Consider the following 23,411-nt stretch of genomic DNA (forward strand, 5'->3'; position numbering starts at 1 on the left):
CTGAAAAGTAATGTGCTTTAGAATGAGTGATAGGATACCAGCATCAGTAGTGTATGGGAGAGGACTCAAGCAGACTCATACTTGGTTATAGATAATTTTTTTAAGTCTTCCAAATAGAATTGGTGGGTGTTTTATGTGTAACTACCAGCTAGATTTCAGATTCAGGCTGGGATCACTTCTTGAACATGCTTTCCTAATGTATTCTAGTGTGCTGTGAAGTGTCTCATCTATTCTCAAGCTGCCACTCCAGCAGGACATCTGTGGGCTCAGTCCCTTACTTTCTCTTTCCAGTGTCCCAGATACCTTGTGCACATAAAAGAGCATTAGACAACTGAAGGTGTTTTAAGCAATTGTAAGAAATTGTCTGACAGTACTGTATTTTCTAAGTACATTGCTAAGTGTACTTAGGGTATACTTAAATATAAAGATAACTTGCCATTTAGCTATCCCAGTTAGAAGGTTACAGCAGGGCTGGCAGAACCTTAGAGTATTGATCCAGTTTTGCTAAGGACACCCCACAAACTAGTTCTGTGTAACATTGTGTTTTTCAAGCCACTGTAAAATACTGTGTACTTAAAACTTGTGTTCTCTGTTAGGCCCTGCATTTTGCTTATGGACTCACTGAGAGGCCCTTCCCGGTCAAATGTTGTGAAAACACTAAGGGAGTAAGTTTCCTATCTGGTGCTTGGGGCTTTTTTAGTTTGGGTTTTAGGGCTTGTTTTGTTTTGTTTTTTAGTTTGGTTTGGGGCTGTTGATTTTGTGTTTGTACTTTTTTTTTTTTAATTTAAAATTCTTCAAGGAATAAAACTATTTTAATTTGCATGGTCTTCTATTGTAGATATTTAGAGGTGGAATGGGAGGTCAGGAAAGGCAGCAAAAGAAGCTTTTCCAAAGATGTCATGAAAGGTTCCAACCCAAAAGTGCCACAGCAGAACAACTTCAGTGATTGTGGAGTGTACATCCTCCAGTATGTGGAGAGCTTTTTTGAGGTATGTATGTTCTATTAAGGTTTTTATTTTTATTCTTGCAGCAATCAAATATAAGCTGTGAAAATTATTACAACTGTAAAAACTCCTAGTGTAGCTCAATACCTATTAATGAGATTAGGCATTATAAACTAATTTATACAGAAACACACAGTAACTTTTTTGAAAATAAACTTAATTATCCTTTTTAGTTGTAAGTACATAAAAGAAATTGTAAGCCATGAAATTTTCTGAGAGAATCTAAAGAAAACACATTTAGAGTCTTCCTTTCTGTTCTTCTGCTGTGTACCCTTTAAAATCATCCAGTAAGAACTTGAGTTTAAAATCTAAACTACAAATGCACTACAAAAAGCTTAATCATATTCCCCTGAGAACTGTGACTGAGTAAATTCAGAAATGTGACACAGGTAGGGGGTTTATGTTTCTTTTTGGGGGTATTTTTAACTTGTAAGAAAACATGTAAGTGAAATCATTACAGCTAAATGCCAAATCTTGTTTCTATTGAAGGAATTGTTTGAATGCTTGCTTATTTGCAAGCTGACTTGGTCTTTAAGTTACAGCTCCTTTCACAAGTGGAGGAGGCATTAGCACCTTCTGGTCTAGACTGGGAGGAGAAATGATGGTCAAGTGAGATTGCTGTCTGCATGGGACAGTAACTCTTTAGAATCCCTGGTGCTTTGGAGCATTGTTCAAAACTCTGTAGCCAACCCTTTCCTGGAAAAACTGGCAGCTTATCCATTCAGCCCTCCCTCCATTTGTACATTACACAAGAGCAGTAAGGCTTTAGCAGAATGCATTCATGCAAATGGAAGGCAAAAGCTTTGCTTTACTGATGAGTTCTTGAGAGTTTAGAACCATAACAAAGTGCCTCCTGTTTTTTTCACTGGGGGTACGAGGAGAAACTAAGTTTTATTAATCTTAGCCCATTCCTTTTTGTGAATTGATTGCTGGATTATGTCGGGCTGAATCCCTTGTTCTGCCTAATCTGGTGGTGTGCAGCAGCTTTGTCTGCTGGAGAATAGGCGCGGCACATACATGTGTCAGAGAGTAAATCACAGGATATTCTCAGAAGTAACTCCAGTGGAGAGGGAAAACCTGAGCTGGCTGCACAGGACTAGACTGTCTTAAAGTTACTCAGTGAACAATTTCAGCTGCTTTATATTTGGAAAATTGCCCCCAGTCTCATTTTGTGCCAGCTCTGCAAACTTGATGGAGGGTATGTGGGAGCAGGTGCTTAATCTGATGTTTTTGAACTGTGCAGGCACATATTTATGTTCTTTGTGGATTTATTTTAAGCACTACAATGACGGTGTGTGTCTTTTGAGACCGAGACTGGCTTGTCGGGGTGGGCTGTGGCCGCCGGGGCTGCTCGGCGCTCCGTGCCCGCCGTGCCCTTGGCGGCCGCCAGGGGCCGCTGCGGGAGGGGCAGCGCCGGCTGCCCGCAGCCTGCGGGGCGAGGGGCGGCGGGGGCGGCACAGCGCGGCCCGCCGCTCACCGTGGCGCCGCTTGTCTGCCCCGCTCTGAAAAGGCACCGAGAAACTAGTCCAGCCTTAGGCACTGACATGTTCCTGTGCAGAGTGCCACTAGGTTTTTTTCGCTAGCAGCCTTGCTGATCTTACCTTAGCGGTGAATGGAATTCACTCTTAAAGAGCCCTGATGATGTAAACCGGAGTACAGAAGGGGACGAGTTTCTTTGAGAGACAGCATTGTTCTCCAAATTGTCATTTGGTTAGGGTGGAATTGTTGTACAGTATCACTGAAGAAAATAATGCTTTGTAATAATAGTTCTCCTAATTGTTTGGATACCTAGCAAGAAAACAGAATGTACGCATAGAAAGCATTGGTGGTAGGCAGAGACTTTGTTTTCCAGGGTCAAATCTAAATCTGTCTTGCCTAGTTGGTCATGATCCTAAAGATTATTTATAAGAAGAGGAATGTTATGGACTCCTAATCAGCTCTAGAGTTTGATGATAGTGATATTTAAAAATTGTCCTATATCTTTAGTTTTCTCTCACACTTACTTTATTTTTTAATTTGAAGTTTTACACATTTATGCAGACAAATGCTTAATCTAAAAGATGTAGCAAAACCAGTAGATTGTTCAGGTGTTCTTATAAACAGGACTGTAATCTGGATGGATTTTAGTCTGTAACATACTGAAGCTTGATTGATTTTACCATAATTACACACATACAAAACACAGAAATTATAAAAATTCTCTTCCATGCTCATGGAATGAAGTGAGAAAGAAAGAATGTACTTTTCCTTTGAGTTTTCTTCAGTCATTTATGTTCTAACTATTTATTGTAATATCCAAATGACCTTTTTTTTTTCAGAATCCCATTTTGAGTTTTGAGCTACCAATGAACTTAACAGACTGGTTTCCACGCCCAAGAATGAAAACCAAAAGAGAAGAAATACGACAAATAATCCTGACGCTCCAGGAACAGCAGAACAAGGACAAGAAGGGACAGAAAGACCCAAATTCAATTTTGCAGGAAAAGACAGAACAACTTACCAACAACAGCTCAGACTGAATGTTGTATCTGTTGCATGTTAGCTCCACAATCAAAACTGAAACCTACTTTTTTGTCTACCCAGACTAAAGATTTGGCGTGTTCTCTGCTCAAAGTTACTTGGGAATGTTTAATGCCTGTATAAATGTGTGTCATAAAATGGTTTAATTCCCACAAAGATGTGTATTAAGTGAGTCTGTACATATGTTAATGAGGCCAACTTTTTCAGCATTTGTAATTACTTTTTTTCCACTTGATAGGGAGCTTTTGTTATGTATTTCTGTTAATAGAACTTAAATAGCAACTTCTAAACATAAAGGAAATAAAGAAAATATAGGATGAAGTGGTTACCTTTTTCTTTTTCAGTTAAGTTTTAATGTTACATCCCTAAGTAACACATAGGGAATGATTTGGTAGTGAGATAATTAATTCATATTTTGACCCTATTTAGTTGCCCTTTACAAGATTATTCTGCTTGTGCTACAAACAATAATATGGGTAAGTGTCTCAATGTACCATGGCCTCTGAGAGGGTGATTCCCATCCTCCCAGTATCTAAGTGTAGGCAGTGTCATAGCTCATAGGACCGCTTCAGATTTGGGGGTTTAGAAGATATGCGTTGCAATTACAATTCCACCCTTGCTTTAGTGGGACAGGCTAGAGAAAGGGGGAGAGTGCTCTTTGACCAGAGATAACTCTTCAGACAGTATTATAAAAGTGGTTTCAATGAAGTGATCTTGAGTGACTCTATTAAATCATATTTTGTGGATCCCAATTGTTGTACAGGTGTATTTTGAGACTTTCTTCATTATAAAATTGTATTTTGGTAAGTGTACTTGGAACAGCAGATTGCCCACATTACATTTTCTATGTTACAATTCTGAATGTTACATTCATATGTGCTTTATCTAAGTAATGAACATTTAAAAAGAAAAAAGTGTATGATTACTATTTTTTCTAATATCCATGCAAAAAACCAAAATACCAGTGTTCATTGCGTGCTTGTTTGTTCTTGGCTTTAGGTAGCATCAGACTGATGTAGGGACTTCGCTTGGATATTTCCAGTGTATTTTGATTTTACAACAATCTAAAATGTCATTGTTGCTTAAACTGCAAATGTAGCCTTTTATCCCTGTTCTAGAAAGGCTTTGGCATTGAAGTGAAGAAAGTAAGAAAAGATTTGTGCAAGGATATATATATATATATCTCCATTTTTCTACTTAATACAGATAACTTCAAAGGGAACCAGAAAATGTCACTTCCCAGGAAGGAATTTGTGGGAGTAGAGGGATCTTCTATCTCTCCTTGCAGATAGTATTTTCTCTCCTCATTTTTCTACTGGGAGTGTCATTTACCATTCCCTTCTCCCAAAGAGAAGCAGCAGAGAGTTCATTAGCTGAACTCTGGGCCCCTTGAGATTTTATTTTTGTACACAACATCAAGTCTAACCCAGTGCTTTGTGGCCTCCATGAGTTTTCATTCTCACTAAACCCTGAAAATACAGCTGCTAATGACATTACTTCCAGGGCATTCCTGCACAGAGGACTCTCTGTGACACCCTCTGTTTACAGGGGGCTTCTCTGACCAGGGCAGAGTGGTTGCACATAGAGCAGTACAACTGTGGGCTGCTAATCTTTTCTACGGTAACCTGTGGGATTTAGGGGAGTTGTTCATTCCCTGGTTTCTCTCCCATAAACCTTGGGCCCCATGGAGAATATGTAAGCACCAAATAGATGTGTTCTGTTAGAGATGACTCCTGCAGTTTTCTTGTTGAAAGAATGTGGGGGCAATTTCCTGGACTACAAATTAAATACATAATGTTCACACCTCGGAGTTGTTTCCTCCTTCAAATTTTTATCCAGTATTCTTGCCATTGGTGGGGGAAAATAGCGATAAAATAGTTCCAGATTGTGGAAATACAGGGTCTTTAGTATCTGGCTTTAGTGCAGCTGGCGTACTGGAATAGTAGTTTATGCAAGAGAGGGAAGGAAAATAATAACTTTGAAATAGAGGAGAGACAATTGCAGATAGAATGTATTCCTTCCTAGTCTAGGCTTTCCCAATGGTATGTTTTAATTATATGGAATATATCCACATTTCATTGATATGATAGTTTTCCTTTTTCTAGTATTTGTGATGCAGGTTCATATTTTGCTGCTGTAGAAATATTTAGGTTCTCTTACTGGGAATGGCCTGGTGCTTCCTCCTTTTCCTGTCTTTCCTGTCCTCCCCTTCATTCTCCCTCCCTTTTACCATTTTTCAAAGCTGTGAAGAAAGTGTTGGATTTACTATCATTCAGTGTTAAAGGTCTCAAGATCTTCAGTCACATACAGCAAGTTAATATACATGTTAAATATAGGAAACTTATTTTTTTAATAAAATGTGACATTAATAGAAAAAAACTACAGAATTAAGAATGAGTTATTTAAGACCTTCCTGACTTGGTTTAACAAGCTCACTCTACTTACTGCATGTGCTTGGTAAGTGTTTTTTATTAACATGATGGTGGGCAATGCTGCAATGTTTTGCAATCTTAACAAGTTTTACCAGTGCCTTTTCTGAATCAGATTTATTAGTGGAAGCTAGTAGGGTGGGGACTAGATACGTGTATTTAATAATTACATGACAACACATGCACTCTATGGAAAGTATATGCTGTATATTTCTTTAGACAATTTAGAATTACAAGTGCTTTAAGAGTAGCCTGACTGCATTCTGCAGTGTAAGGGATCAGATGGCCACCTAATTAAATGTATCTGCTTGTATTGTTTTTCAGGTTGGGTAGAATAACAGTTAAGAATTCTTATTAAGGTTTTAGATTACTTAGCATAAAAAATGCATGTACTTGTGGTGCGCATTTGCAGGATAGCTGCAAAAGCAGAAGAGACATCTAAGTAGTCCCTTGTGACATTTCTATTTTTCCTGCTGAGAAACTGAGTACACTTTTTAAAGACTGGAGACTTTGAACAGAATTGATTTTTGAGGTTGCGCTACAGTCTAGTCTTGAGAGAATCTGACTTCCAAAACATTCAATAAAGAAGGGTGAAAAATCAAGCAAGCTTTACAGCAAGATGAGGAAACTGTGCTGTTGATTTTCATTTTTTTCATGTTTTGCACAGCAGATGAGTAAAGCAGAACATGTATGATTTTTAATTTCTCTTAATATAGTACCTCTGGAAACTGAAATACTAGACTTCTCTTACAAATAAACAGCAACAGTTTCCTTAATTTAGTATTCCATTGTTTTCTCATTATTTTTAAATGGAATGTATTTTTGGTCACTGGTTAAAGCTTTTATTGATAATACTGTATTATCACTTGTATTTCAGCATATGAACAGAAGTAGGTATAAAGACGTTTGCTCTTTGCAGTCCTGATTCATTGGAATGGTGAGAGGTACTAGAGTCTGATAGAAGATTTTATTTTGGTACAACACTTTTTACAAGAGTCTTTCTTCAGTGCCGCATACTCGGTACCTCTAAAGAACCTCTGTGCAGTGAGTTGGGTACACAAAGATGCTTCTCCCAGTTTTTTGACTTTCCTCATCTACTTTTGGAAATCAAAGGGGAACTAATGTTACAAACCACAACTTTGAAACAGTAAGAGAGAGGCAACAGCCATTTTATTTACCTTTCACCACAATATTTTTGAAGTAAATCCTTTCTGCTTAACTCAGTAATGCCTCCTCAGAGATGTGATGAAAGATGACTGTTTTCTAAGCTCCAGTCTGGTTAAGGGAGGATGTAATCCCAAAAGTGATTGTACTCTCAGTTGTGGTTTGTAGTGTTGTAGTGTAGTGTTGTAGTTTTCTGACAGGCTTGATTTCACTTGTTTTTAAGAAATTTGCATTTGGAGTTGTGCAACCCTGTGGTTACAAAAGGAAACTGGGTAATGTACACCATTCCTTGGGGATTCCTTACTCAGTTTTGAGAGTTACTGCTAGCCACAACCTAGATTCAAACAGCCAGCCTGTTCCTTTGCTTGTTTATATTTTCCTGTTTGTTTTTCCCTTAGGTTTTTTTTTTCCTGTTAGACTCACAGTTGATGTTCTTGAGGGAGAGTAAGCAGTGCTATTTGCAATGCATGATGCTTAAAAAGATAGATAAGCTATGTTCATACATGAATATATATGAACAGAAGATTATCTGCATTTAAAAGTATCCAGTTTCTAGTAAATGAGACACACTTGACTTACCTGTCTTCTTTTATTTTCTGTCTTCCCTTCTTTCTTAGTTTTTAATGCTTATTAGTCATTATGTAACCCTCTAGAGTTCTTTGGGGTGTGACTTCACCCAAACAATCATCAGGTAAGTAATTCAGCAGTGGCAGGAAAGAAAACTATTGCAATTTTTAAAATAAAAGATTTTTGTGTATCTGCAACAATAGGGCTGAATGTACTTTATAAATAGATTATTTATTTTAATAGAATAGTCAAACCCACATCGTACATATGTCCATTTTCACAGTGTCATAGTTTTAGATGATACTTAAAAGTTCCATTTTCAGGACTAGGTTCTCTTCTACTGTAAGCTAACTGGATAAGGTCAGTGAGAACCAGACTAATTTGATTCAGGTGAGTATTTATTCCCCATAAGCTGGGAGGATCCACTTAGAGGAAAAGCATCGTGCTCCAGCCAGCCTGAGCTTCCTGCCTGCAGAGTCTGTGTAGACTCTGGCCTAAACACCAGAGATTAAAACATGTTAGGTTTCATCAATGGTATACCTTAGGAAAATTTATCAACTATTTACACAAAACTGTATCTGTTTAAACATATTTCTAAGTTTAGGAACTTGGTTTACTTTTGCACATACACTGATGTCAACTAAATATACTATAATTAAAGATACCCATGCTGTCTCACAGCAGTAGTTTGTAAACTGTTAACAAACCTCTACCCCATTGTCCTCCAGATGTAACTGTTTAAAACAAGCTCTGTAACAGTGCCTGTTTACATCAGGCTTCTTCCCTAACTTAGATTTTTAAAAACTAGCCTGTTTGCCGTATCCTTACGTGTATGTAAGAAATGCGGTGGTAGCCTGGACAGGGACATTATTATGCATTGGACCAAACCTGACATTAATTATAGGAACTCAGGAAATACTTCGGAGTTTCAAGTTTCTAGGATCTAAAGATTTAGGACCATTGAATGGTTTAGGTTGGAAGGGACCTTAAAGATCATCCAGTTCCAAACCAGCTGCTGTGGACAAGGTCACCTCCTACTACACCAGCTCAGAGACCCATCCAACCTGGCCTTGATGAATTCACTGTTTATGTAGCAGACTCAAAAACGAATTATTTTAGTTCTAGAGAACTTCATATTTGCATCTTCAGGCCAGGAAATTTATTTCATACTTTACATCAGTAATGTGCCAGATAGTGTGTCAATTCTGTAATACAAAAAAGTCAGGCTAACCCCAAAAGAGCACTATTACAATATGGCACATTTCTCACAGAAAATGGCACTAAATAAGTTGTAAATTGTACTGGAATGCAAACAAATGGAGTATGATTTTACTTAAATGTTCCTCAGTCCTGAAACTTAAACTGCTTTGTAAACAATATTGTAATACTATCTCCATGTTACAAAAGGGCATTAAAAGGCCGTGAGAACTTGCACAGCTTCCTCCCATCCTGTAAACTCGATGAAATTTCTAGACTTCAAACAAAATTTGCACTGCAAATGAATGTATAAGTTCCAAAATCAAAAAGACATTTTTAAGCAAATATCTGTAACAATGTGTTGAATGTCTTTGTATGGACAGCTTATAATGCAATATTTAATTGAAAAGTCATATAGCTTTTCAATTTTTTTCCTTCTGTGGAAGCCAGGTTTTTGTTTTGCAAGGACAGTGTTCTGTGGATGAATTTATTAGCTCATTTTTGGCTCTGTACCTTACTGTACAGTCTTTTTGTGAGTTTTTCATTCTGCTCTTTGTTATTCTTCATCGTTCATGCATGGTTAATGAACTTGAATGCAGTATAGTTAGCCTGATTTCTAACTTGCTTTCTCACTTGCACTCCTGTGTCTGGCTTGTCTGTGTAAAGCAAGTAAGTTTGTGGAGTCAGTGGAACTTCCCTATTTCATAGGGACATTGATGAATTTAAATAGTTTCTTGAAAATTTTTTCAGGCCAGTTAGATGCTAGGTGGGGTGAACTTGGCTTCACTCTTATTTTGTCCAGTTAGAGTGGCTCCTTATTATTATCTCCATATTGCAAGTTGAGTGCTGGAGTTCAGGGAAAGACATTAAAAGCATTATAGTTTAACTAATCTAAGCTACTCTAAACTGCTGAATTCATGCTTCAGCTACTCTCATTTTTGACCATTGAAAAGTAAGCTTAAAAAATCTTTGCTGTTTACTTTGCTACTTGAGAGATACCAGTGTTGTGGTTAGGAGAATTGTTTGCCTAGACTGAAATTCCATTGACCTGAGATTTTTCTGAAGCCAGCACTGAAGTGAGTGTTTAATTTTGTCTTCCAATTTTTTGCTCTGTTCTGTACAGAGTGAAGTGCTTTTAACTATATTTATATAGACCTGTTGTTTGATTGTTCTGGGTTTGGAAACTGGCAAATCTGACCCTAAACATCTCAAATTGGGCACCTGAAAAGAAGAATGTAGCTAATGACAGCTGGAAAATATTTATAAGGACTTGCCAAATGCATAATTTTCCTGTAGCAATAGATCCTATGCACGTGTTTGGAAGACATTGTTTAGATGCTTTAAAAAAATTATACTTTTTTCCATTACATTCTCATGAACAGTACGAATCCCATAGCCCCTAGTTGTCTTTACTGTGAAATTTTAAGTTCCCTAAACAGTGACTTAGCATCTGTTGCATGAAGTGTGGTATTTGAAGAAAGTGTGATCACACAGAAGTTTGTACATGCAAGTGGACTAAATTAAGATTCCTTATACAATTTAAAAAATTTTGGATGCTTCCTGCCTTCTTAGTGCTTATGTTTGTCTTGCTTAATGCATGTTTTGCATTGTGCACGCTTTGGTTTTTCTGACTTCATTTTCAGTATATGATGGCTGCTCATAGAACTAATGCCACAGTTCTCGTGTTTGTTACTCCATAAGTGGTCATTGGGTGCTGTCATCTTCTTGCTTACCTAGAGGAAAACATGTAAGGGGAGAACTTGTTCTGGTGTTTTTTACGGATTTTACCCAAGCATCACTTGTCCCTTGCAGTTTTCCCTCCTTCGAAACTCCTGATGAGATCCCTTGTTGTACTGGTTCTTCTTCCAGTCTCTCTAGGCTCTTACGTCTGTTAATCTTTCATCGTGTCTTTAAGCCCAGTTCTTCAATCTACACTCTAGAAAAATGGCCACTGCTATAATTTTCCCTCTATGATCCTGTGTTGCCAACTTCATCAGTAGAGAAGCTGAGGAAGTATGAGCTGGATGAGCAGACAGTGAGATGTGTTAAGGGCTGAATATCTGAACCTGGACGTGGTGACCCATGGTACAGTATCTGGTTGGAGGTTGGTAACAAACTGACCAGAGGCAATGGACACAAACCAAAACAGAAGAGATTTTTTCTGAGCATCAGGAAACAATATTTTTACCATGAAGGTGACCAAGCACTGGCATGGGTTGCCCCAAGAGGCTGTGGAATCTCCATCCTTGGAGATAGTCAAAAGTTGTCTGGACATGGTCCTGGGCAGCTGGCTCTAAGGGTCCCTGCTCGAGCAGGGGGTTGCACCAGATAACCTCCAGAGGTCCCTTCTGACCTCAGCCATTCCGTGATTCTGAGTTTGCTCTGGGTTCCTGCACTTGATGTGACAAACCTGGCTGATTCTGCAGAGGAATCTCTGGGCAGTGCTGCAGCTCCAAGTGTGCTGTTCTGAGAATGAAGCTACAGGAGTGAAGGCCAGCCCACATCTGATGCTCATCACAAGTTCACAGCTTCACTAAATTTGGTTGCACTTCAAGACTGTTGGCTAAAGGCACTGCTCTGACATAAAACACAACTTGCTTGCCAAATTTAAAACTATGCTACAAGTCTCTGGGCAACTGTATTAGAAAGTATAATCCACATTACTGTTCTTTAGCAATGTGAGCAAAAGCATTTTAACTAGCATTCAATTTGTAGCAAATACCTAATTTGGAAAACTTTAAACTGGGCAGCCAAAGGTTAATGAAGGTAGTATAAGCCAGTGAAAGCAAAATGATGCAGGTTTTGATCCCTGCTCTTTTTCTGGAATAATTTGAATAGTAGTGCAATTCCTAGAACTATTTGTGAACAGATAGGTGATTCAGATTTTTAGCACATTTTGTAACTGAGTTAGAACTGGATAATTTGGCACTCTCTGGACCAAATAAGCATGCCAGGAGAGAAGTTCATGCTACAGTGAGTGTTTAACTTCTCAGTGAAGTTTGCCTTCTCTTGCACTTAAAGTCCTACCACAAAGAGTTGAAGAGCTGGTGGTGGCATTTAGGTGTGGGTGTAAAACCCGGCTCAAGGGCTGCTCACTAGGTGAGCTTTAAGATAACACTTGAAGCACTCAGGGTGAGCTTTAAGATAACCTAGTTATCCTACATATGGGAAGGGTATGGGAAAGCAACTGGAGTCTGTCTGTGCTTTTGGTAGCGTTGAAGTGTGTGTGTGACTGCTGCAAAGGAAGAGAGCTGAAAAAATGTGCTGCTTTGGCAGCCTATTTTTCTGGCAAAAGAGTATTATTTCTTCATACAGTAATCAGTGGTCCCCCAGCAAGCTTGTTAAGTGGTTTGCCCAAATGGATAGCAACAACGGAGTTCACATCTTTGAGAGTGGATTTATTCAACAAGCAATGTAAATTAAACTCACTCTGTTGCGTATAATAAACCCACAGCGATAAGTGAAGGCTAGACAGGAGGGAGGTGCCTGCCAGAGCTTTGCATTCTTACCTTAGCAGCATTAGGAGTCTTCCTTTTCAGCATTTTTCTCATGTATATTTTTTCTTTCCTTGCTTCTTACATCAACATGAAGCTTAGGAGAGCTACTGCTGAACCCCCATATTTTGTGAATTAGGTTATTGCCAGACCTCTGGTCCCTGCCCAAAGGTGTGTTAGAATTTCAAGGGGATTACTTATTCCCCTTAACTTTTTCTTTCCCAAGAGTAGCTCAAAAAGGGAAGCTCAGAATACCTAAAATGAACAGTCTGAAATGGGATGGGAAAAAAGTCCTCAAGGTATATTTAACAGGGCATAATTGTTCACAAAAACACTAGATGAACACTGGCTTTTACAGAAAGATTTACAAATGAATTAATAACCTCACAGAACTCCCTTTGCTAAGAAGTGAGAGAAACTCTCAGTACCATACTAATCCATACTAAAGTTCATTTAGAGCAGGTGAGTAGCCCCTGCTCCATGACGGAAGGACAGGCTCTATTCCTGACATCTACAGGTTACCTATTTACTGCAGGCTGCTTCTATTTTTCAGATGAGCCTGTGGCTATTTTTTTGGTAACTGCTGTTCATCAACAGAAAGGAATTCCATGTAGGTGATCACAGAGTGCATTGACAGGGAGTGGGGGCAGGAAGCTAAAATTTAAAAAAAGCCAACTCTGTGGTAATTTGTATTGTGTGTTATCTGTGTGGCTTTTCCTGGGTTCTGTTTCCTACATTAGAGCTCCTCCCCGTCCTCCAGATGATGTATCTAAACCGGTGGGGCCCATTCTGCTTTTAAATATGCATGAGAGTAGGCCCATGATATCTTTGCCAAAGAGGAGCTTCAGCAGAAACAAAAGAAAATTCTTTCCCCAGAGACATGGGGCGTGTTGTACCAGGAATGGAATCCATCTGTCTTCAAATACTGGGATGGCTCCAGGAATATCTTCCAGCTACCCTGGGGTACTGTAATCTCATTTTCCTGTCCTCACCATTTGTGTTTATAGAATGAATTCACTCACAAAAGTAAAACAAAAAGCAGTGGACTTCAGAAGGATTGCAAGTTCACAAGTCAGGGATTCCCCTTACCTCCTTTCATGCTATTATTTATGCAAGCCTTGTTCTCTGGAGCTACCCACAATTCAAAATAAGCTATTTGCTTAATTGAATTATCCTTTAAGGAGAGGAAATTGAAAAATGGGGCCAGTACAAGAGAACTTACTCCCAGTCAAGAAACAGCTTCAGAAACCAGTCACACATGGCTAGGGGTGAAAATGCAAAACCATCGATCTTCTTAAACTAACATGTCAAAGAAAAAACTACTCGAGAACTGAAATGAAACAGGAAGACTTTAAATAGGAACTCTTACCTTAAAACATAATGTCTAGAACTTTTTGTAACTTGTATGAAGGTGTTGAAATAGAGAAGGCCTGTGGAAAAGTTAGAATATTAAAAATATTTCAGGTGTAGTCAAAATAGATGTTCATGTAAGCTCTGCAGGAAAGAGAGAGAAAAAGGATCATTTAACTACTGTCAAAATTAGAGAATTATGTATGTGCACATAACATTAAGTAAAAGGGAGCAGATAAAATAAGACTTACACATTTATTTCCAGTAAATAATTTACATTATAAGGAAATGAATGGTGCTTATCTAGAGTAAGCCTGCTTGGAAAGAAACCAAAGATTGATCGTGGAAGGAACGCCATCTACTATTGCTAAAATCCCAGCAAATTTTCTTGTTCTTTCTCTGAACCTAAGCTGCTCAACCTTGAGCCAAGTTAAAAAGGTTCTTTTGCAAACATATGAGCAAGCTATTCTTTATCCAGACAAATAATAGATAAATTGTGCTGGCAGCTTCAATAGCCACATTTGCAAACTCTGCATGGGTAATTCCAAAACTGTTCTATAACCACTGACTTTAGTTTTTTTCAGAAACTGATTGTAAAACTATAAAATAATGTTTAGGGAGTATCTAAGTGCTAAACAGAATACTCAGCTGTTAGGAAATGCCAAGAGTTGCTGCTGGCAAGCTGTGAGATATTTTATCATGACCACTTTACACAGATACAGTGTCATTACATCACACTCATGTACACTTAAAGAGTATGCCAACAAAACAATGTAAAGCAAACGAACTTCTGGCCTCACATTAAGTCATCACCTGTGACTTAAGTCAGTGCCCATGGACATTTTTGCAGACAGAACTTTACCCATTACATGTGATGTGTAAAACAGTTGTAGATATGTGTAATCCAGAGGAAAAGCCACCCAATACCAACATGATTCAGACACAAGCATTCCACCTGGAGAGATGCATGCAGTAAAGGCTTGAAATCAATGTCAAACCAGATTTTTGCATTTAACTTTTCATGATAAAATGTGGGGAGAGAAACTGAGCAGTCATGACACTAAGCACTTAAGAGCAACCATCTCAGTAGTGAAATTTTTAGTGCAAGTGTGAGAGCTTTTACCTTTTCCTATTTATATTGAATAGTCTGCAGTTTGATCCACTGAGTTATACACAAGAATTCACTTCCATTGAATTTTAAGTAGGACATTGTATGGTATTCTTTGAAATTAAAACATATGTAATATCCTCTCAGGGTTTTCTGAGAAATCACCTGGAGTCCTTTACCTGCCCATCCTTTCAAACTGCCATTCATCAAGGCCAGTCTGAATGGGGCTTTGAGCAACCTGGTCAAGCAGGGGTCTCTGCCTATGGCAGTGGGGCTGGAACTAGATGATCTTTAAGGCTCCTTCCAACCCAAATCATTCTGTGATTCTGTGAACAAAAACCGAATATCCTCTCAGGGTTTTCTGAGAAATCACCTAGGGTCCTTTACTTAGATGATTTCTTTTTACTCATTTTACTCAGAGATGATTACCTTTACTCATTCTTCCAAACCACCATTCAACAGCTCTGACAAAATATGGTAGTTCCTACAATAACACATCTTTTTTAAAAACATAGGGCAACTTTTTTGACAAAAGATGTTGACTATCCATAACAACCTGGATTCATATTAAAATGTTCAATTTTAATATCTGGGTGAATGAAGACACCTTGGACATCTGGAGTATTGTCAGTTCTTCGCAGCATGGCTACAAGAGGTGCATGTGCATGTCAAATATCAAAATGTTGTCCTGCCTTGTATTGTTGACCTTTCTGTGTTTGGAATGCCTATGCAATTGCTGATAGGCCATCCAGAACAGAGTTGGTATGTTGAAGACAGTACTATTATAGCTCTGGTTCCTCAAGAGAGGCCCTCTTGCTGTGATGTGTACAGTGTGAGCCTGCCCCGAGTTCAGCAGCACTGACACGCCACCTCTGTGCATTGCCACTTGTGAACAGAGGCTTCCCCACTGCTGTTTGTCCCACCTGGTGCACAGAGGTGTGGGAGGAAGAGGGTGATGCTAAAGGCTCTCTGCCCTCTCTCCCTGCCTCAAACTGCATCTGCTCCTTATACAGGTATTAAACAAAGACTTCTTAGCAGCTCCAACCCATCCACACTGTGTTCTGAAAAGTCCCTGTTAGACTGAAATTACAGAGGTTCATCCCATTTTCCTAGGAATGAAACTGGAAATGCTCCTTATATACAGGCAGTGGGTATATCAAAACATGTTTTGCCTTGTTTTCTCTTTCCACTTCCGCCCTCTCTTTGCTTAAGTTGAAGTTCTTGCACTCGGATTTCAATTGTGAGTCTTCCTGTATTTTCCCTGAAGATTCAGAGAACAGATGTTCCAGTGTCTTGGGTTATTTTTAAATTTCCCAGGGAGAAAAGAGGGGAGAAAGTAGACACATGCTTCTTCTGATGAGGGAGGGGCACATCAGAGGGTGAGATAGTGCTCAGCACTGCTTGGATTGTTTACACTGAAAGTATTTTGTTGATAGTTTCCTGACATTATATCCTGTTTTCCTAGCAGAGGTGGTTTTAGTCAGTCACCAAATTCACATTTTCATTTACTTGTCCATTCACCTTTTCTTTTTTTTTCCAGATAACAACTATCCTTATCTTTCTTTTACAAATAAAAGTAAGGCTGACTGTGCAAAGTACTGCCCTGAAAGGTAAAGCCGAAGACAAGCTTCCCTGCTCTCGAACTTATACAATGTTTTGATTGTCCAAATTGTTATAGATTGTACATTATAGATTATGTCACCTGAGGATGCAATCATCTAATTCACCTTGCCACTTTGCAGGCATGTGGAATGTTTTAAAAACCAAAACAAGTTCACAGTACATTTCAAGTGTTGTAGGAATGTTAATCTGGGCACAGGATTGAACTCCACCCATGCTCTGCCCAGGATGCAGGATTACTCATGCACCTAATGTGCTGCCATTTTCCTGCCATGTGTACATCCACTCTGATCCTTGACAGAACCCCCAGAGTTTCTCTAGGTTCCCTTTAGAGAAGCCCCTGGGATTTCTCTTTGTCCTCTAAAAGAGGCTAAGGCATTGTTATGACTATCATATCCACATGGGCAGCTGTGCTTTAAAGAAATTTATGTAAATTATTTATTAGCTAGTGGCTGTACCCTCGATGTCCCTAGCGTAGTCCAAACACCCAAAAAGGATGCAGTGAAACACACTCTCCTTAAAGAAAGGTAGTTAGGGCTGCAAAATCAAGGAAAACACAAGATTTTGAAGTATGATCTGGTTTGTTTCCCTTTGTCAGCAAAATACATATGAACGAACTATCAGGTGGAGAACAAGGAGGCTTTGCACGTACACTCGGGGTCACTGTGCTGCTCGTGAAGAATTGTGTGGAGAGAAGCACAGCGCTGTGGGAAAGCTGACAAACCAGCTGGCGACGCCAGGAACGAAGGGTGGTAAAGCCAGGGGACAGGGCGGCGACGCAGAGCTGCCACACGGGAGGGGTGGTTGTGAGTAGCACCGGCGGTGTGACACCCTGGCTGGGCATGATGCAATGCCGTCCAGTTGGGCCACTGTCCCCAGGCCACGGCAGCGCTCCGGCCGCGGAGAGGAATGAATGGCTGGGTGTCGGCACATGCCAGGGAAATCCCGCAGAGCCGAGGCTGGCCCTGGGCCGCTTGCAGGAGGTACAGGGCTACACGGCAGCCGATGCTGTTCTGCCGTTCAGCACGACCATCGCTGCTCCCACCCGTGTGACATCGGCCAAGGCAGGACCCTGGGGACACGGCAGCGACAGCACAGGGGCGAGCCTGGGAGAGGAACCGGGCTGAAACAGCCTCTCACTTCTGTTCGTGCAGCAGGAGAGCCGCCACCTGCTCGGCACCTTTCTTTATCGGGCGATGTCTTTACTTTCGTCAGTAAAGACAAAGACAGCTCTCAAAATGACCCTTCATGTAACCGCGTCAGTAACAAGTAAAGGAAGAGACCCAGCTCACACAAAATAACCATGGGCCAGCCCCTCGGCACCCCTCAGCCGCGGAGGGCGCGGCCTGCAGGCTCGGTGCTCCCGAGGGGCCGGGGCTGCCGTCAGGGACCCGCAGCACGGGAGGAGGCCGGCCCGGCCGCCCCCGCCGGCGCTGCCCCCGCCCCCGGCCGGCCCTGTGGCGGTGACGTGCCGGGCCGGGCCGGGCCGGGCGGCGGGGGCGGCGCAGAGCAGCGCGGCGGCGGCAGTAGGAGCGGCGGGGCCGGCGGCGAGCGGGGCGCCGAGCGCGGCACCACCACCTCCATCAGCAGGTAGGGACGCGGCCCCTCGGCCCCCGCCGCCCCTCCTACCCGGGGCGGGAGGCGCGGCCCCTCGGCCTGGCCCCGCTGCCCCCGCCCGGGCAGGTGCGATCGCCGCAAGGGCCCGGCCCCGGCCAGCGACCGCGACCTGCCGGAGCTTCCCTGTGAAGTGCGGTCGGAATCCCTCTGGACTGCGCCTTACTTCCTTAAATTAACTGTCATGGAAATTCTTTCCCTTGTGGGCTTGTTTGTGGGCTTTTTAGTATCGTTCTCTGTGAAACCCTGTCCCTGCGGAGTTACAGCTGAGCTCCCCTCTTTGCTTCAGAAACATTTCTGTGCTGGTGGGATTGTCCTTGTAAGAGAAAATAATTTTTTTTACAGCCTTTACTGGCCGAACACACAGTATGACTGGTAGTTCAGTGGAAAAAAGTCTTCTGGAGTGTTTCTGCTTGAAGTACTTTCGCAGGCTGCGGTTTGGAGAGGAGCGTGTGTGATACACAGCTGCAAACCAAGACCCGATTGCTGTGACTTGCATTCATTACTGAATAGGAGAACTTAAAAGGATTCGTCCCCTTAATGGTCTAGAATACGGCTTGCAGTGTAGCAAACATGTTGTCGGTGCTTGTCTAATACTTGGCTCTCCGGTTCTGAACTAGTAAATGCCACCCGAGGCCTGTAGGATGGAGGCAGCTGAACTAATAGATGGCTGGTTCTGTAAAAGGGTGATTGTTGCCTGTTGTTTACTGCTGACTGTCAGCCCCGTTTTTACAAAGGTGCCGAGAAGCAGTATGTCGTGACTTGTGCCCTGCGGTGCTCCCGGAGGGAACAGACCTTTGAGGCGACCTAATTCCTTACAGTTCAGTTGGCATCGCCGGGCTGCGGGGCGGCCTATGGACTGGGTTCGCAGCCACCCGAGTACAAAGGCTGGCCACGGGACTGACTCTTCCTTCTGTCCCGAGTGTGACAAATTAACAGGGTGGAGATGAACTTGTGTGTTAAATGTCACCTGCGCTTTTAAACTTTGTTTTGATGAAAAAGAAGCCTAACGAAAATAGAAATATTTTAATTTCTAAATAGTTTGTTTTGACTATTTAGAAGCGTAAGCAAATGTCTTGCAGTATTTGTTTCAATATAATCAAACTGCTGACACACAACTCTTAAATGTATGGTTTATAAAATAGCTGCTAAAGAAAGATCTCAGTGTTGTTGAGGTGGGACAGTAAATATCAGAATTATGAGAGCTCAAGTTGCAAACCTTCGTGATATTGCTTTCAATAACGTAGAAAATAAGATTTAGCTTGACAGTATTTTTAGTGGCCCTGTTTTTAATGTGTCTCAGTTAATAAACTACTTAGTGAAGGCACAGTTATGCCTTTGACTGTAAAACTATAAAGCCAGCAATGCAAATATAAAGGCAGTAAACTTTCCTTCGAGGCTGAATAGCTTTCTGAGTTAAAACCAATTCAGTATTAGTTTGCAGAGATTCTAAGTTGAAATAATTTCCCCACCCCCATTATTTCTAGTCAGAGGGGGCATTCCTCTATAATCTGCTCTAAGTACTCTGTCCTTCAGCCTCCGGCATTGCCATGTGCCTTTGTTTTGATAATGGGTCAGTATTTTGACCCATTAACAATAATGTTCTCACAAGGGAGGTGAAATACAGCTTCCTTGTGCCTGGTCTGCCAGCGTGGAGAAGGCTTTGTGACCCAGTCTAACCTTTGTATTGTTGTGGTATTTGATAATACTGGTCTGAGGAAAGACTTCAGGTTTTAGAAATGTTGACAGTCTTATGAGTGATGTGACAAAGTTGAGTAGGAACTAACTTTTTATCAGTACAAAATGTGAAAGCATGCCATTAAGCTGGCAGGCTCCAAATGAACAAAAGGGGTGTGGTTTTGGTTTTGACCCAATGTATGGTTATTTAAGCTTTGGAAATCCTTTCTGAAGCATGTGGATATTGAAAGTTTACAGGGACTTGAAAAGCAGCCAGACAAATTAGTGGAAGAAAAACCCACTAAGGCTGACTTGTGCAGAATACCTCAAGTTAGCTCAGGGAGTCACCAAGCTGAGCACAGAGCTGGGACAATAGACTGGGAAAGTACTGTCAGTTATTTAGCAAATATTTTATATTAATTTCAGGCATTGGCATAGTGCAAACAACAGACCTGCCGTCTGACCCAGTAGGGCTGTTCTTAGGAAAGTTGTTCAACTGAAGTAAGTTTTTGAGAAAGCTGAACCAAAGGGACTAAGTCTAGAGATAACTCTGGGTGATAATTCTTAGGAAATGATTATGAGGCACCATCAAACATCAGTTTAAGTAATGCTGGAGGCAGTTCTGGCACCTTTGTACTTGTTGACATTGATGTCTTTGATCAACAGAATTAGCACAAAATCTGAAGGAGACTGACTAGGGCCTTCAGACTGTGTTTTTGATGCTCTGCTTTAGAGGACAAGAGGTTTCTGGTAAGTTCGAAGGCAGTATTTGAGTACAAGATACTATTTTCAGGAGGAAGATCCCATAATGCAGATGGGTAAAGTCGACTTGGCAGCAGTGCCATGGAAGCAGATCTGAGGGTTATGTAGGATCACAAGAAGCACAGGGATGCAGTACTGTTGAAGTTCAGCATTTAGCTTTCTGTACTAGTGCAGCTTAAGTTCACAGAATAATGTGTCCAGTTTTGGCCACAGCCTGAAAGATTAAGTCAAATGTCTCCATCCATCAGAAATGGTCGCCAGGACTTAAGAAGGTCTTGGAAAATGTATCTGCAGAGAATATGTGTGCTTGGAAAGTGTCTTCCACAAAGCTAGACCAGCTCGTTTCCAGCAGAAAGAGATGGGATGAGGGGACAGGAAGATGGTGGATTATTAAAATTAGTGAGAAGTGGTCTGTGTTCTGTCACTATCGAAAAACTAGTTTGCACCAAAGACTTGATGAAGTTCTTAAAATCTGTTATGCCTTAGGGAAAACTGAAAGGAACTAAGGTTGTGCAATCTCATTTCTGCAAAGGTTTTTGAAAGTCAAATAGGATTTTTGTTAAGGATATATTAAAAATATTCCTAAAAAGGGTTTTACTTGTTCTCATGCAGGGGCTTGAGCTTGACGATTTGTTCAGATGCTGTCTGTATTTGGGCTTGAGCTTATGTGGAAAAAAGTAATTCCAGTCCTCAAGAGATGAACAGTTTCTCTAATAAAGTCCTATAATCTTTCAGTTGCTGGTCATCTCATGTTACAGCTTAAGGCATTTGGTTTTAAAATAATTAGTGTTGAGGCAGACTACTGCATTTGACAGCAAAATGTTGTGGTTTAGGCATATAGCCTGTAATACTGTAGGAAATGTAGGTGTACAACCATACTGTGATTTAAACCACGAAAAGCAGAGGAATAAAACCTGAGATATTAATCATCTACTCTAGAATATACTGTGTATGGCTTCATAACTTGTGTCCTAGTGTTACAGCATCTTGGGTCTAAAACAGTTTTAAAAAGGACTTTCTTAAGTCCTAATTAAAAAAAAAAAAAAAAGAAAAAGACAAATATCATATGTTTCTCATTTTGTATCCACTTGTTAAAGTATGTCCAGGCGTTTTAAAATGGCAACATTTTAACATAGTTTGCCATCTATTGAAGTTTCTACTTTGTTATTTCTTGGAATGACTGACTGTCTTACGTTTGTAGTAAATACTGGTGAAAGTAACTTGTGTTTCTGAAGTCTTGATAGATACTATATCAATATAAAGAACGCAGAAAAATGTAGTTCGTGAACCGATGGCTGTGGATGAATCTTCCCCTCCCCCCCAAAACCCCAACAAAACCAGAATGAGAAACATCAGCAGCCTTCATGGTTTTTCCTAAGGCTCTGATGTCAAGAAAAGGGCAGATAAATCCATGGGCACTTTAGTCTCTGGTAGAGTGATTCTGTAAGTAATGACCATACAAATTTAATACATGTATTTTATTGGGGAAAGCATGCTAAGGCTGTCTTTTGATAAGTAACATGTATTCTAAGAGAATACATGAATACTTAGAATATTCAAAAAACCTGATTTAGCCAAAGCAAGTTCTTGTTTTTGTTGTTGAGCTGTGTGCACAAACAGAGCAGAGGGTGATGAGGCTGAGAGCTGGGTCTGTTCAGTCCTGCTGCTGTGCCATTGGTGCTGCAGCTCCAAAGCAAAGCCTGTTGCCATCTGCGGACAGCATAGCCCGCCCTTGAAAAAGTGGTTTGGGACTCCTTGGTGCACCTACACTTGCTGACTTCTTCCTGTTGAAAAGGGAGTTGCAGCCAGATGACATTTAACATGCAGATACAGCGCTGGCTGCTGCTCGTGCAGGCATGTGTGAGCTAAATTGCAGCTACTGTCAGTAGCAGGGCATGCATGAAGGCTTGATTAAGTCTGGCTGCTGTGGCTGCCCTGCAAGACATACCCAGCATTGTGACACTCGCTCCTGAAGCACTTCTGTCACGGCAAGGGGCTTTCCTCATACAGTGAATTCTTCTTCTCCCTCTGCAAGTGCGTGGCTGAAGGGCAGTTTCTGCTTGCTCCAGGGAATGAGAGATGGATGAGGCGTATGGAATTAAACCTCACTTTTTGTATGCACAGCTTGTGGCACTGCTGCTGTGCAGAATGTGGCCAGTCTCCAAATTGGGATCCAAGCTGGCAGTACCAAATGGAGGTGCCATGAGTCTACCAGAACTGGGGTGGCCACAGCCGTATGTGCATCTTTTAGTGCTTGATTTACTCTCAGAGAAATGAAAGAGAAAAATCTCAGTCTTGAGCTGAAAGTCTGAATGAACCCTGGATTTGTAAATGCTCAACAGAGGGCCTTATTTATCATAAAAGAAAAACTTTTTCTTTTTTAAGCAACATCTCTTAAGAGAGCTTGCTGAATTTATTTTCACAAAGGTAGTTAAATAGACAATTAAATTAAGAATATTATTTACATAATGGATAATTGTTTTATGAGCAAATTTGTTTTCCTTGTAGTTAACAAGACTTAGCAGACTGCTTTGAAATTCGCGGAGAAAAAAAGAGAAGTAGAGAATTTAACAAAGCCAGTTGTTCACAAAATTCTCTTCAATATTAGCAGGATCTCTGGCTGTATTTTACTAAAACAGCAGCAACTTTGTGAATTATAGCTAAATGTTTCTATGTATTCTTCAGGCTTGCGCTGAAGCCATGGAAATATTGTTGCTTTTTGCAATTTGAGTATGTTCAGATTTCTATGGCTCAGAGCTCCATCCCACTCATTTGCTGTATTATCTTTGTTGCCATGCACTCAACAAGGTTTTGGTCATGTCAGGTGTTTTCTCAGTGTTCCAGGTCCAAAGGAGCCCAGCTGTAAGGTGATACTGTAGTAGCCATGTTTAGGAAGAAGCTGTCT

At 40.7% G+C, this 23,411-nt stretch overlaps 2 protein-coding genes across 8 annotated transcripts in view; both read left to right on the forward strand.

Annotated features, from left to right (window-relative positions):
* SENP6 (SUMO specific peptidase 6) overlaps positions 1–5,325 on the forward strand; it is a 72,414-nt gene extending 67,089 nt beyond the window's left edge. For all 4 annotated transcript variants that reach the window (XM_066315038.1, XM_066315035.1, XM_066315037.1 and 1 more), the window contains 3 exons: positions 597–665; positions 839–989; positions 3,323–5,325. In XM_066315038.1, coding sequence (XP_066171135.1) covers positions 597–665; positions 839–989; positions 3,323–3,523 — 421 coding nt within the window. In that variant the 3' untranslated portion in view covers positions 3,524–5,325. The remainder of the gene's footprint in view (positions 1–596; positions 666–838; positions 990–3,322) is intronic.
* A 12,677-nt stretch (positions 5,326–18,002) lies between these two features.
* The window catches only part of MYO6 (myosin VI), a 102,908-nt gene continuing 97,499 nt past the window's right edge, over positions 18,003–23,411 (forward strand). Inside the window, exon 1 of one of the 4 annotated variants that reach the window (XM_066315041.1) lies at positions 18,003–18,043. The gene's annotated coding sequence lies outside the window, so the exon portion shown is untranslated. The remainder of the gene's footprint in view (positions 18,044–23,411) is intronic. The other 3 variants (XM_066315042.1, XM_066315043.1, XM_066315044.1) reach the window with 3 other exon arrangements.

Source organism: Sylvia atricapilla, chromosome 3, assembly GCF_009819655.1.
Source record: "Sylvia atricapilla isolate bSylAtr1 chromosome 3, bSylAtr1.pri, whole genome shotgun sequence".
NCBI classification, from domain to species: Eukaryota; Metazoa; Chordata; class Aves; order Passeriformes; family Sylviidae; genus Sylvia; species Sylvia atricapilla.